General features: G+C 64.7%; 1 protein-coding gene across 1 annotated transcript in view; it reads left to right on the forward strand.

Moving 5' to 3' along the window:
* Window positions 1–247: 247 nt before the first annotated feature.
* The window catches only part of dnajc3a (DnaJ (Hsp40) homolog, subfamily C, member 3a), a 214,367-nt gene continuing 199,558 nt past the window's right edge, over window positions 248–15,056 (forward strand). The window contains exon 1 of the mRNA XM_072476253.1: window positions 248–551. Coding sequence (XP_072332354.1) covers window positions 470–551 — 82 coding nt within the window. The 5' untranslated portion in view covers window positions 248–469. The remainder of the gene's footprint in view (window positions 552–15,056) is intronic.

Raw genomic sequence — 15,056 nt, forward strand, 5'->3', positions numbered from 1 at the left:
AAATACATTCCTGTTGATTGTATAATTTGCAAAGAGAGTTGTGAGGCAGCTTAATTTCCATTTCTATATAGCTGTGCCTTTAAGAGTGAGCAGTCGCCAGCAGCCTGCTTGGGTGAACTTGTGCCGCAGCTCCACGTAGTGAGGCTGGAGACTGTGGGCGGGACTCTGAACGGCCGCCACCCAATCAGAGCGGTGGTAGGTGGGTGTGACTTCGTCTCTAGCTGCCCAATCAGAGCAGACCACGATTGATCCGTGCTGGTTAAGTGCGGCCTGGAACGGCCGCTGTGTGTTTGTGGGCGAGCAGCAGCGGGAGCGCGTGAACTGCAGCCCGTTCTCACAGCCGGCAGCTTGGAGCACGGCCATTGGGCGCGCGTGCACAGCCTCAGGAGGCCCAGGGGCAGGGGGAGTCTCGCGCTCTGTCGCCACCGTCGGCAATTTGAACGGGCTCCGGTCCGTTACCGTGTCCGGGATGGTGGCGCCACGAGCCTGTTTGACTAAAGTGTTGTCATATTTCCCCTTCCTGCTTGTCCTCATTGATCTTCAGTATGAAGGTAGGAGGGAGCGTCGGGTGAAAGGTGGTCTCCTATTAATGATCGGGTTAATTCGTCTCAATTGCTCAAACTTTTAATTCCATTCACAACTTCCGCTTCCCCCTCCATACGGGCGGTGAATCCGCCATGTGTGTATTCATCATTAATGGTCCCGAGCCGGGGGAATGTCATCAGTAATGGGCCGGGGGAATGTCATCAGTGGCATTGTGACGGGCACTGGCACTGTGATTGAGGGGGGGGGGGCTCCCTGGGCAGTGGCACTGATTGGGGGGGGCCCTCCCTAGGCAGTGGCACTGTGATTGGGGGGGGGGGCCTCCCTGGGCAGTGGCACTGTGATTGAGGGGGGGGGGGGCCTCCCTGGGCAGTGGCACTGTGATTGGGGGGGGGGGCCCTCCCTGGGCAGTGGCACTGTGATTGGGGGGGGGGGCTCCCTGGGCAGTGGCACTGTGATTGGGGGGGGGGGGGCCTCCCTGGGCAGTGGCACTGTGATTGGGGGGGGGGCCTCCCTGGGCAGTGGCACTGTGATTGGGGGGGGGGCCCTCCCTGGGCAGTGGCACTGTGATTGGGGGGGGCCCTCCCTGGGCAGTGGCACTGTGATTGGGGGGGGCCCTCCCTGGGCAGTGGCACTGTGATTGGGGGGGGCCTCCCTGGGCAGTGGCACTATGATTGGGGGGGGCCCTCCCTGGGCAGTGGCACCGTGATTGGGGGGGGCCCCTCCCTGGGCAGTGGCACTGTGATTGGGGGGGGCCTCCCTGGGCAGTGGCACTGTGATTGGGGGGGGGGCCTCCCTGGGCAGTGGCACTGTGATTGGGGGGGGGGGCCCTCCCTGGGCAGTGGCACTGTGATTGGGGGGGGCCCTCCCTGGGCAGTGGCACTGTGATTGGGGGGGCCTCCCTGGGCAGTGGCACTGATTGAGGGGGGGGGGCTCCCTGGGCAGTGGCACTGTGATTGGGGGGGGGCCTCCCTGGGCAGTGGCACTATGATTGGGGGGGCCCTCCCTGGGCAGTGGGTGGGGGGGTGGGGCCCTCCCTGGGCAGTGGCACTGATTGGGGGGGGGGCCCTCCCTAGGCAGTGGCACTGTGATTGGGGGGGGGGCCTCCCTGGGCAGTGGCACTGTGATTGGGGGGGGGGCCTTCCCTGGGCAGTGGCACTGTGATTGGGGGGGGGCCCTCCCTGGGCAGTGGCACTGTGATTGGGCGGGGGGGGGGGCCCTCCCTGGGCAGTGGCACTGTGATTGGGGGGGGGCCCTCCCTGGGCAGTGGCACTGTGATTGGGGGGGGGCCCTCCCTGGGCAGTGGCACTGTGATTGGGGGGGGCCTCCCTGGGCAGTGGCACTATGATTGGGGGGGCCCTCCCTGGGCAGTGGGTGGGGGGGTGGGGCCCTCCCTGGGCAGTGGCACTGTGATTGGGGGGGGCCTTCCCTGGGCAGTGGCACTGTGATTGGGGGGGGCCCTCCCTGGGCAGTGGCACTGATTGGGCGGGGGGGGGCCCTCCCTGGGCAGTGGCACTGTGATTGGGGGGGGGGGCCCTCCCTGGGCAGTGGCACTGTGATTGGGGGGGGGCCCTCCCTGGGCAGTGGCACTGTGATTGGGGGGGGGCCCTCCCTGGGCAGTGGCACTGTGATTGGCGGTGGGCCTCCCTGGGTGGGGGTTGGGGCCCTCCCTGGGCAGTGGCACTGTGATTGAGGGGGGGGGGGCTCCCTGGGCAGTGGCACTGTGATTGAGGGGGGGCCCTCCCTGGGCAGTGGCACTGTGATTGGGGGGGGGGCCCTCCCTGGGCAGTGGCACTGTGATTGGGGGGTGGGCCCTCCCTGGGCAGTGGCACTGTGATTTGGGGGGGGGCCTTCCCTGGGCAGTGGCACTGTGATTGGGGGGGGGCCCTCCCTGGGCAGTGGCACTGTGATTGGGCGGGGGGGGGGCCCTCCCTGGGCAGTGGCACTGTGATTGGGGGGGGGCCCTCCCTGGGCAGTGGCACTATGATTGGGGGGGCCTCCCTGGGCAGTGGCACTGTGATTGGGGGGGGGCCCTCCCTGGGCAGTGGCACTGTGATTGGGGGGGGGGGCCTTCCCTGGGCAGTGGCACTGTGATTGGGCGGGGGGGGGCCCTCCCTGGGCAGTGGCACTGTGATTGGGGGGGGCCCTCCCTGGGCAGTGGCACTGTGATTGGGGGGGCCTCCCTGGGCAGTGGCACTGTGATTGGGGGGGGCCTCCCTGGGCAGTGGCACTATGATTGGGGGGGCCCTCCCTGGGCAGTGGGTGGGGGGGGGGTGGGGCCCTCCCTGGGCAGTGGCACTGATTGGGGGGGGGGCCCTCCCTAGGCAGTGGCACTGTGATTGGGGGGGGGGGCCTCCCTGGGCAGTGGCACTGTGATTGAGGTGGGGGGGCCTCCCTGGGCAGTGGCACTGTGATTGGGGGGCCCTCCCTGGGCAGTGGCACTGTGATTGGGGGGGGGCCTCCCTGGGCAGTGGCACTGTGATTGAGGGGGGAGGCCTCCCTGGGCAGTGGCACTGTGATTGGGGGGGGGGCCTCCCTGGGCAGTGGCACTGTGATTGGGGCGGGGCCCTCCCTGGGCAGTGGCACTGTGATTGGGGTGGGGGCCTCCCTGGGCAGTGGCACTGTGATTGGGGGGGGGCTCCCTGGGCAGTGGCACTGTGATTGGGCGGGGGGGGGGCCCTCCCTGGGCAGTGGCACTGTGATTGGGGGGGCCTTCCCTGGGCAGTGGCACTGTGATTGGGGGGGGGCCCTCCCTGGGCAGTGGCACTGTGATTGGGCGGGGGGGGGGGCCCTCCCTGGGCAGTGGCACTGTGATTGGGGGGGGGGGCCCTCCCTGGGCAGTGGCACTGTGATTGGGGGGGGCCCTCCCTGGGCAGTGGCACTGTGATTGGGGGGGGCCCTCCCTGGGCAGTGGCACTGTGATTGGGGGGGGGCCCTCCCTGGGCAGTGGCACTGTGATTGGCGGTGGGCCTCCCTGGGTGGGGGTTGGGGCCCTCCCTGGGCAGTGGCACTGTGATTGAGGGGGGGGGGGCTCCCTGGGCAGTGGCACTGTGATTGAGGGGGGGCCCTCCCTGGGCAGTGGCACTGTGATTGGGGGGGGGGGGCCCTCCCTGGGCAGTGGCACTGTGATTGGGGGGGGGGGGCCCTCCCTGGGCAGTGGCACTGTGATTGGGGGGGGGCCTCCCTGGGCAGTGGCACTGTGATTGGGGGGGGGGGGGCTCCCTGGGCAGTGGCACTGTGATTGGGCGGGGGGGGGGCCCTCCCTGGGCAGTGGCACTGTGATTGGGGGGGCCTTCCCTGGGCAGTGGCACTGTGATTGGGGGGGGGCCTCCCTGGGCAGTGGCACTGTGATTGGGGGGGGGGCCCTCCCTGGGCAGTGGCACTGTGATTGGGGGGGGCCCTCCCTGGGCAGTGGCACTGTGATTGGGGGGGCCTCCCTGGGCAGTGGCACTGATTGAGGGGGGGGGGCTCCCTGGGCAGTGGCACTGTGATTGGGGGGGGGCCTCCCTGGGCAGTGGCACTATGATTGGGGGGGCCCTCCCTGGGCAGTGGGTGGGGGGGTGGGGCCCTCCCTGGGCAGTGGCACTGATTGGGGGGGGGGCCCTCCCTAGGCAGTGGCACTGTGATTGGGGGGGGGGCCTCCCTGGGCAGTGGCACTGTGATTGGGGGGGGGGGGCCTTCCCTGGGCAGTGGCACTGTGATTGGGGGGGGGCCCTCCCTGGGCAGTGGCACAGTGATTGGGCGGGGGGGGGGCCCTCCCTGGGCAGTGGCACTGTGATTGGGGGGGGGCCCTCCCTGGGCAGTGGCACTGTGATTGGGGGGGGGCCCTCCCTGGGCAGTGGCACTGTGATTGGGGGGGGCCTCCCTGGGCAGTGGCACTATGATTGGGGGGGCCCTCCCTGGGCAGTGGGTGGGGGGGTGGGGCCCTCCCTGGGCAGTGGCACTGTGATTGGGGGGGGCCTTCCCTGGGCAGTGGCACTGTGATTGGGGGGGGCCCTCCCTGGGCAGTGGCACTGATTGGGCGGGGGGGGGGCCCTCCCTGGGCAGTGGCACTGTGATTGGGGGGGGGGGCCCTCCCTGGGCAGTGGCACTGTGATTGGGGGGGGGCCCTCCCTGGGCAGTGGCACTGTGATTGGCGGTGGGCCTCCCTGGGTGGGGGTTGGGGCCCTCCCTGGGCAGTGGCACTGTGATTGAGGGGGGGGGGCTCCCTGGGCAGTGGCACTGTGATTGAGGGGGGGCCCTCCCTGGGCAGTGGCACTGTGATTGGGGGGGGGCCCTCCCTGGGCAGTGGCACTGTGATTGGGGGGGGGGCCCTCCCTGGGCAGTGGCACTGTGATTTGGGGGGGGGCCTTCCCTGGGCAGTGGCACTGTGATTGGGGGGGGGCCCTCCCTGGGCAGTGGCACTGTGATTGGGCGGGGGGGGGCCCTCCCTGGGCAGTGGCACTGTGATTGGGGGGGGGCCCTCCCTGGGCAGTGGCACTATGATTGGGGGGGCCTCCCTGGGCAGTGGCACTGTGATTGGGGGGGGGCCCTCCCTGGGCAGTGGCACTGTGATTGGGGGGGGGGGCCTTCCCTGGGCAGTGGCACTGTGATTGGGCGGGGGGGGGCCCTCCCTGGGCAGTGGCACTGTGATTGGGGGGGGCCCTCCCTGGGCAGTGGCACTGTGATTGGGGGGGGCCCTCCCTGGGCAGTGGCACTGTGATTGGGGGGGCCTCCCTGGGCAGTGGCACTGTGATTGGGGGGGGCCTCCCTGGGCAGTGGCACTATGATTGGGGGGGCCCTCCCTGGGCAGTGGGTGGGGGGGGGTGGGGCCCTCCCTGGGCAGTGGCACTGATTGGGGGGGGGGCCCTCCCTAGGCAGTGGCACTGTGATTGGGGGGGGGGGCCTCCCTGGGCAGTGGCACTGTGATTGAGGTGGGGGGGCCTCCCTGGGCAGTGGCACTGTGATTGGGGGGGGGCCCTCCCTGGGCAGTGGCACTGTGATTGGGGGGGGGCCTCCCTGGGCAGTGGCACTGTGATTGAGGGGGGGGGCCTCCCTGGGCAGTGGCACTGTGATTGGGGGGGGGGCCTCCCTGGGCAGTGGCACTGTGATTGGGGCGGGGCCCTCCCTGGGCAGTGGCACTGTGATTGGGGTGGGGGCCTCCCTGGGCAGTGGCACTGTGATTGGGGGGGGGGCTCCCTGGGCAGTGGCACTGTGATTGGGCGGGGGGGGGCCCTCCCTGGGCAGTGGCACTGTGATTGGGGGGGCCTTCCCTGGGCAGTGGCACTGTGATTGGGGGGGGGCCCTCCCTGGGCAGTGGCACTGTGATTGGGCGGGGGGGGGGCCCTCCCTGGGCAGTGGCACTGTGATTGGGGGGGGGCCCTCCCTGGGCAGTGGCACTGTGATTGGGGGGGGCCCTCCCTGGGCAGTGGCACTGTGATTGGGGGGGGCCCTCCCTGGGCAGTGGCACTGTGATTGGGGGGGGGCCCTCCCTGGGCAGTGGCACTGTGATTGGCGGTGGGCCTCCCTGGGTGGGGGTTGGGGCCCTCCCTGGGCAGTGGCACTGTGATTGAGGGGGGGGGGCTCCCTGGGCAGTGGCACTGTGATTGAGGGGGGGCCCTCCCTGGGCAGTGGCACTGTGATTGGGGGGGGGGGGGCCCTCCCTGGGCAGTGGCACTGTGATTGGGGGGGGGGGGGCCCTCCCTGGGCAGTGGCACTGTGATTGGGGGGGGGCCTCCCTGGGCAGTGGCACTGTGATTGGGGGGGGGGGGGCTCCCTGGGCAGTGGCACTGTGATTGGGCGGGGGGGGGGCCCTCCCTGGGCAGTGGCACTGTGATTGGGGGGGGCCTTCCCTGGGCAGTGGCACTGTGATTGGGGGGGGGCCTTCCCTGGGCAGTGGCACTGTGATTGGGGGGGGCCCTCCCTGGGCAGTGGCACTGTGATTGGGGGGGGGGGCCCTCCCTGGGCAGTGGCACTGTGATTGGGGGGGGGGGCCCTCCCTGGGCAGTGGCACTGTGATTCGGGGGGGGGCCCTCCCTGGGCAGTGGCACTGTGATTCGGGGGGGGGGCCCTCCCTGGGCAGTGGCACTGTGATTCGGGGGGGGGGGGCCCTCCCTGGGCAGTGGCACTGTGATTGGGGGGGGGGGCCTCCCTGGGCAGTGGCACTGTGATTGGGGGGGGGGCCCTCCCTGGGCAGTGGCACTGTGATTGGGCGGGGGGGTGACCCTCCCTGGGCTGTGGCACTGATTGAGGGGGGGCCCTCCCTAGGCAGTAGCACTGTGTGATTGGGGGGGGGGGGGCGCTCCCTGGGCAGTGGCACTGTGATTCGGGGGGGGGCCCTCCCTGGGCAGTGGGACTGTGATTCGGGGGGGGGGCCCTCCCTGGGCAGTGGCACTGTGATTTGGGGGGGGGGGCCCTCCCTGGGCAGTGGCACTGTGATTTGGGGGGGGGGGCCCTCCCTGGGCAGTGGCACTGTGATTGGGGGGGGGGGGCCCTCCCTGGGCAGTGGCACTGTGATTGGGGGGGTCCTCCCTGAGCAGTGGCACTGTGATTGGGGGGGGGCCTCCCTGGGCAGTGGCACTGTGATTGAGGGGGGGGCCCTCCCTGGGCAGTGGCACTGTGATTGGGGGGGGGGGCCTCCCTGGGCAGTGGCACTGTGATTGGGGGGGCCCTCCCTGGGCCGTGGGTGGGGGCTGGGGCCCTCCCTGGGCAGTGGCACTGTGATTGGGGGGGCCCTCCCTGGGCAGTGGGTGGGGCCCTCTCTGGGCAGTGGCACTGTGATTGGGGGGGGGGTGCGCTCCCTGGGCAGTGGCATTGTGATTGGGGGGGTGGGGCCCTCCCTGGGCAGTGGGTGGGGGCTGGGGCCCTCCCTGGGCAGTGGTGCTGTGATTGGGGGGGGGGGGGCCCTCCCTGGGCAGTGGCACTGTGATTGGGGGGGGGCCTCCCTGGGCAGTGGGTGGGGGGTGGGGCCCTCCCTGGGCAGTGGCACTGTGATTGGGGGGGGCCTCCCTGGGCAGTGGCACTGTGATTGGGGGGGGGTCCTCCCTGGGCAGTGGCACTGTGATTGGGGGGGGGTGCCCTTTTTGGGCAGTGGCATTGTGATTGGGGGGGTGGGGCCCTCCCTGGGCAGTGGGTGACCCTGGGCAGTGGCACTGTGATTTGGGGGGGGGCCTCCGTGGGCAGTGGCACTGTGATTGGGGGGTTGGGGGCCCTCCCTGGGCAGTGGCACTGTGATTGGGGGGCGGGGGGGCCTCCCTGGGCAGTGGCACTGTGATTGGGGGGTGGAGGGGCCTCCCTGGGCAGTGGCACTGTGATTGGGGGGTGGGGGGGCTCCCTGGGCAGTGGCACTGTGATTGGGGGGTGGGGGGGCCTTCCTGGGCAGTGGCACTGTGATTAGGGGGCGGGGGGCTCCCTGGGCAGTGGCACTGTGATTGGGGGGTGGGGGGGCCTTCCTGGGCAGTGGCACTGTGATTAGGGGCGGGGGGGGGGGGGCTCCCTGGGCAGTGGCACTGTGATTGGGGGGTGGGGGGGCCTTCCTGGGCAGTGGCACTGTGATTGGGGGGGTCCTCCCTGAGCAGTGGCACTGTGATTGGGGGGGGGGGCCTCCCTGGGCAGTGGCACTGTGATTGGGGGGGGCCCTCCCTGGGCAGTGGCACTGTGATTGGGGGGGGGGGGGGCCTCCCTGGGCAGTGGCACTGTGATTGGGGGGGGCCCTCCCTGGGCAGTGGCACTGTGATTGGGCGGGGGGGTGACCCTCCCTGGGCTGTGGCACTGATTGAGGGGGGGCCCTCCCTAGGCAGTAGCACTGTGTTTGGGGGGGGGGCGCTCCCTGGGCAGTAGCACTGTGATTTGGGGGGGGGGGCCCTCCCTGGGCAGTGGCACTGTGATTGGGGGGGTCCTCCCTGAGCAGTGGCACTGTGATTGGGGGGGGCCTCCCTGGGCAGTGGCACTGTGATTGAGGGGGGGGGGCCCTCCCTGGGCAGTGGCACTGTGATTGGGGGGGGGCCTCCCTGGGCAGTGGCACTGTGATTGGGGGGGCCCTCCCTGGGCAGTGGCACTGTGATTGGGGGGGGCCCTCCCTGGGCAGTGGGTGGGGCCCTCTCTGGGCAGTGGCACTGTGATTGGGGGGGGGGGGAGGCCCTCCCTGGGCAGTGGCACTGTGATTGGGGGGCGGGGGGGGCTTCCCTGGGCAGTGGCACTGTGAATGGGGGGTGGGGGGGGCCATCCTGGGCAGTGGCACTGTGATTAGGGGGTGGGGGGGGGCTCCCTGGGCAGTGGCACTGTGATTGGGGGGTGGGGGGGCCTTCGTGGGCAGTGGCACTGTGATTTGGGGGGGTGCCCTCCCTGGGCAGTGGCACTGTGATTGGGCGGGGGGGTGACCCTCCCTGGGCTGTGGCACTGATTGAGGGGGGGCCCTCCCTAGGCAGTAGCACTGTGTGATTGGGGGGAGGGGGGGGCGCTCCCTGGGAAGTGGCACTGTGATTCGGGGGGGGCCCTCCCTGGGCAGTGGCACTGTGATTCGGGGGGGGGGCCCTCCCTGGGCAGTGGCACTGTGATTTGGGGGGGGGGGCCCCTCCCTGGGCAGTGGCACTGTGATTGGGGGGGGGGGGCCCTCCCTGGGCAGTGGCACTGTGATTGGGGGGGTCCTCCCTGAGCAGTGGCACTGTGATTGGGGGGGGGCCTCCCTGGGCAGTGGCACTGTGATTGAGGGGGGGGCCCTCCCTGGCAGTGGCACTGTGATTGGGGGGGGGGGGGGGCCTCCCTGGGCAGTGGCACTGTGATTGGGGGGGCCCTCCCTGGGCAGTGGCACTGTGATTGGGCGGGGGGGTGACCCTCCTGGGCTGTGGCACTGTGATTGAGGGGGGGGGCCCTCCCTGGGCAGTGGCACTGTGATTGAGGGGGGGGGCCCTCCCTGGGCAGTGGGAACTGTGATTGAGGGGGGGGGGCCCTCCCTGGGCAGTGGGTGACCCTGGGCAGTGGCACTGTGATTTGGGGGGGGGCCTCCGTGGGCAGTGGCACTGTGATTGGGGGGCCCGCCCCTTGGCCGTGGGTGGGGGCTGGGGCCCTCCCTGGGCAGTGGCACTGTGATTGGGGGGGCCCTCACTGGGCAGTGGGTGGGGCCCTCTCTGGGCAGTGGCACTGTGATTGGGGGGGGGTGCGCTCCCTGGGCAAGTGGCATTGTGATTGGGGGGGTGGGGCCCTCCCTGGGCAGTGGGTGGGGGCTGGGGCCCTCCCTGGGCAGTGGTGCTGTGATTGGGGGGGGGGGGGGCCCTCCCTGGGCAGTGGCACTGTGATTGGGGGGGGGGCCTCCCCTGGGCAGTGGGTGGGGGGTGGGGCCCTCCCTGGCAGTGGCACTGTGATTGGGGGGGGGGTCCTCCCTGGGCAGTGCACTGTGATTGATGGGGGGGGCCCTCCCTGGGCAGTGGCACTGTGATTGGGGGGGGGTGCCCTTTTTGGGCAGTGGCATTGTGATTGGGGGGGTGGGGCCTCCCTGGGCAGTGGGTGACCCTGGGCAGTGGCACTGTGATTTGGGGGGGGGCCTCCGTGGGCAGTGGCACTGTGATTGGGGGGTTGGGGGCCCTCCCTGGGCAGTGGCACTGTGATTGGGGGGGCTGGGGGGGGCCTCCTGGGCAGTGGCATTGTGATTGGGGGGTGGAGGGGCCTCCCTGGGCAGTGGCACTGTGATTGGGGGGTGGGGGGGCTCCCTGGGCAGTGGCACTGTGATTGGGGGGTGGGGGGGCCTTCCTGGGCAGTGGCACTGTGATTAGGGGGCGGGGGGGCTCCTGGGCAGTGGCACTGTGATTGGGGGGTGGGGGGGCCCTTCCTGGGCAGTGGCACTGTGATTAGGGGGCGGGGGGGGGGGCTCCCTGGGCAGTGGCACTGTGATTGGGGGGGTGGGGGGGCCTTCCTGGGCAGTGGCACTGTGATTGGGGGGGTCCTCCCTGAGCAGTGGCACTGTGATTGTGGGGGGGGGCCTCCCTGGGCAGTGGCACTGTGATTGGGGGGGGCCCTCCTGGGCAGTGGCACTGTGATTGGGGGGGGGGGGCCTCCCTGGGCAGTGGCACTGTGATTGGGGGGGGGCCCTCCCTGGGCCAGTGGCACTGTGATTGGGCGGGGGGGTGACCCTCCCTGGTGGCTGTGGCACTGATTGAGGGGGGGCCCTCCTAGGCAGTAGCACTGTGTGATTGGGAGGGGGGGGCGCTCCCTGGGCAGTAGCACTGTGATTTGGGGGGGGGCCCCTCCCTGGGCAGTGGCACTGTGATTGGGGGGGTCCTCCCTGAGCAGTGGCACTGTGATTGGGGGGGGGCCTCCCTGGGCAGTGGCACTGTGATTGAGGGGGGGGGGGCCCTCCCTGGGGCAGTGGCACTGTGAATTGGGGGGGGGGCCTCCCTGGGCAGTGGCACTGTGATTGGGGGGGTTCCTCCCTGGGCAGTGGCACTGTGATTGGGGGGGGCCCTCCCTGGGCAGTGGGTGGGGCCCTCTCTGGGCAGTGGCACTGTGATTGGGGGGGGGGGGAGGCCCTCCTGGGCAAGTGGCACTGTGATTGGGGGGCGGGGGGGCTTCCCTGGGCAGTGGCACTGTGAATGGGGGGTGGGGGGGGCCTTCCTGGGGCAGTGGCACTGTGATTAGGGGGTGGGGGGGGGCTCCCTGGGCAGTGGCACTGTGATTGGGGGGTGGGGGGGCCTTCGTGGCAGTGGCACTGTGATTTGGGGGGGTGCCCTCCCTGGGCAGTGGCACTGTGATTTTTTTTTTTTGGGGGGGGGCCCTTCCTGTGGAGTAGCACTGTGATTGATTGGGGGCGGGGAGGTGGGGTCCTCCCTGCCCCCCCCCCCCCCCCCCCCCCCCCCCCCCCCCCCCCACCACCACCAGTGGTGCTGTTGTGAAGTGCTGAGACGTCCCCCCAACTATGAAGGACACTTTAGATCAATCCAACAATTAGTTGTATTTGTTTGTTGACATCTGACGTTTTGTCATCTGTGTAACTAAGGTTAATTAGTTGTGGGTGGAGCTGAAATAGGACACGAGGTAAAATGCTGGTATTCTATGACTTATTGTGTGTTGCACTCAGTGAATGACTCCTGTTAACAAAATAGTTATCTCCCTATGTGGGGTACTGTAAGAATACTAAGAGGGGCAGCATGGTTAGCACTGCTGCCCCACAAGTGACAGGGACCTGGGTTGAATTCTGGCCTTGGGTGACTGAGTATCCTCCAGGTGCTCTGGTTTCCTCCCATGGTCCAAACGTGTGCAGGTTAGGTGGATTGGTCTTGCTAAATTGCCTCCGTGTCTAACAATTGGGTGAGGTTACGGCTCTAGGGTGGTGGTGAGGGCATAGATGGACTAGGTAGAGTGCTCTTTTGGCAGATTTGTGCAGACCTTAATGTTGTGGAGGAGAATGCTGAGCCCCAGGCAAATAGAATAGATGGCATTGAGGTACGTAGGGAAGAGGTGTTTGCAATTCTGGACAGGCTGAAAATAGATAAGTCCCCGGGACCTGATGGGATTTATCCTAGGATTCTCTGGGAGGCCAGGGAAGAGATTGCTGGACCTTTGGCTTTGATTTTTATGTCATCATTGGCTACAGGAATAGTGCCAGAGGACTGGAGGATAGCAAATGTGGTCCCTTTGTTCAAAAAGGGAGCAGAGACAACCCCGGCAACTATAGACCGGTGAGCCTCACGTCTGTAGTGGGTAAAGTCTTGGAGGGGATTATAAGAGACAAGATTTATAATCATCTAGATAGGAATAATATGATCAGGGATAGTCAGCATGGCTTTGTGAAGGGTAGACCATGCCTCACAAACCTTATTGAGTTCTTTGAGAAGGTGACTGAACAGGTAGACGAGGGTAGAGCAGTTGATGTGGTGTATATGGATTTCAGCAATGCGTTTGATAAGGTTCCCCACGGTAGGCTATTGCAAAAAATACGGAGGCTGGGGATTGAGGGTGATTTAGAGATGTGGATCAGAAATTGGCTAGCTGAAAGAAGACAGAGGGTGGTGGTTGATGGGAAATGTTCAGAATGGAGTACAGTCACAAGTGGAGTACCACAAGGATCTGTTCTGGGGCCGTTGCTGTTTCTCATTTTTATCAATGACCTAGAGGAAGGCGCAGAAGGGTGGGTGAGTAAATTTGCAGACGATACTAAAGTCGGTGGTGTTGTCGATAGTGTGGAAGGATGTAGCAGGTTACAGAGGGATATAGACTAAGCTGCAGAGCTGTGCTGAGAGGTGGCAAATGGAGTTTAATGTAGAGAAGTGTGAGGTGATTCACTTTGGAAGGAATAACCGGAATGCGGAATATTTGGCTAATGTAAAGTTCTTGCAAGTGTGGATGAGCAGAGGGATCTAGGTGTCCATGTACATAGATCTCTGAAAGTTGCCACCCAGGTTGATAGGGTTGTGAAGAAAGGCCTATGGAGTGTTGGCCTTTATTGGTAGAGGGATTGAGTTCCGGAGTCGGGAGGTCATGTTGCAGCTGTACAGAACTCTGGTACGGCTGCATTTGGAGTATTGCTACAGTTCTGGTCACCGCATTATAGGAAGGACGTGGAGGCTTTGGAGCGGGTGCAGAGGAGATTTACCAGGATGTTGCCTGGTATGGAGGGAAAATCTTATGAGGAAAGGCTGATGGACTTGAGGTTGTTTTCGTTGGAGAGAAGAAGGTTAAGAGGAGACTTAATAGAGGCATACAAAATGATCAGGGGTTGGATAGGGTGGACAGTGAGAGCCTTCTCCCGCGGATGGATATGGCTGGCACGAGGGGACATAACTTTAAACTGAGGGGTAATAGATATAGGACAGAGGTCAGAGGTAGGTTCTTTACGCCAAGAGTAGTGAGGCCGTGGAATGCCCTACCTGCTACAGTAGTGAACTCGCCAACATTGAGGGCATTTAAAAGTTTATTGGATAAACATATGGATGATAAAGGTATAGTGTAGGTTAGATGGCTTTTGTTTCGGTGCAACATCGTGGGCCGAAGGGCCTGTACTGCGCTGTATTGTTCTATGTTCTATGATGGGCTGAATGGCCTCTTACACTGGAGGGATTCTCCAGATTAGATATAAAGACATTGATCAAAGAGGTCAGTCTTATTGACTATTGCTGGAGGAGCAAAGAGGAGTTTAAGGTGGAAATTCCAGTGCTTGGGCCTTGATGAAGGCATAAGCACTAGTGATGGGTTTCAGCAGATGAGCTGAGACGGATGGATTTGGATGATGTTATGAAGTGATGTGTGGTTGGAAGCTCATCCTTGGGTCAAACAATACCATGATTACAGGGGGTTGGTTCAGACTCTGGACAGTTGCTAGGGAGAGGGTGGAATCATTGGCTAGGGAGCTGAGTGTGGGGAAGACTAGATAATTGGTTTAGTTGCCTTTAATGTTTGCTTGGAGAAATTTTTGCCCATCGGTACTGGATGTTGGACAAGTCGTAGGATAATTTAAATTTGGTGGAGCAATTGAGAAGTGGTGATTGAGGTGAGCTGGGGGGGCATAGCGATTAGCTACCTCACAGCGCCAGGGAGTTGGTTGGGTTCAATTTTGGTCTTGGTTTGGTGTTTGCTCGTTCTCCGTGTCTGCGTGGATTTCCTTTGGGTGCTCCGGTTTCCTCCCACAGTCCAAAGATGTGCAGCTTGGCCATGATCAATGGATAGGGTGGGGAGTGTGCCTAGGTAGAGTGCTCTTTCAGAGAGTTTGTGCAGATTCATTGGACTGAATGGCCACCTCCTGCACTATAGGTATTCTATGAATAGAGCAGGGTCTCATCACTGCACATGTGGTAACTGATATTTTTCCCTTTGTGTTATCCAGTGGCAGCCTGTTGATGAAGGATTAGGGGCCCAGAGATGTGGTATGAAAAGCACATTGATTCTATGGTTATGATTGGATAGATGAGGCTATAAGAGGGATATACCATCCAGCAGGATGATTATGAAGTAATGTGGGCGGCATGGTAGTACAGTGGTTATCACTGTTGCTTCACAGCGCCAGGTTCGATTCCCGGCTTGGGTCACTGCGGAATCTGTACATTCGTCCCGTGTCTGCGTGGGTTTCCTCTGGGTGCTTCGGTTTCCTCCCACAGTCCAAAGTTGTGCAGGTTAGGTGGATTGGCCATGCTAAATTGCCTTTAGGTTAGGTGGGGTTACTGGTTTACGGGGATAGGGTGGAGGTGTGGGCCTAAGTGGGGTGCACTTTCCAAGAGCTGGTGCAGACTTGATGGGCCGAATGGCCTCCTTCTGCACTGTAAATTCTATGATAATCTGAGCTCCTCATGTTTGTTGAAGTGAAGATCAGACAGCATTTAAGATAGTTTTCCTACTGCTAACAATCTTTGCATTCAAGGGAAATAGGAACACTTTTGGCAACAGCAGGACCCGTTGGTGCTTTGTACTCTAAAACTTGATCTGGCAGTGAATGGAGAAGCCACTTGTCTGCCACAGATGATTGAGTTGGGAACCGAGTGTGATGAAGTGTGCAGAGGGCACTGAATGTCTGCAGAGAGAAATAGAAAGTTTTAAGTGAGTGGGCAAGGGTC

Source organism: Scyliorhinus torazame, chromosome 15 (genome assembly GCF_047496885.1).
Source record: "Scyliorhinus torazame isolate Kashiwa2021f chromosome 15, sScyTor2.1, whole genome shotgun sequence".
Lineage (NCBI taxonomy): Eukaryota > Metazoa > Chordata > Chondrichthyes > Carcharhiniformes > Scyliorhinidae > Scyliorhinus > Scyliorhinus torazame.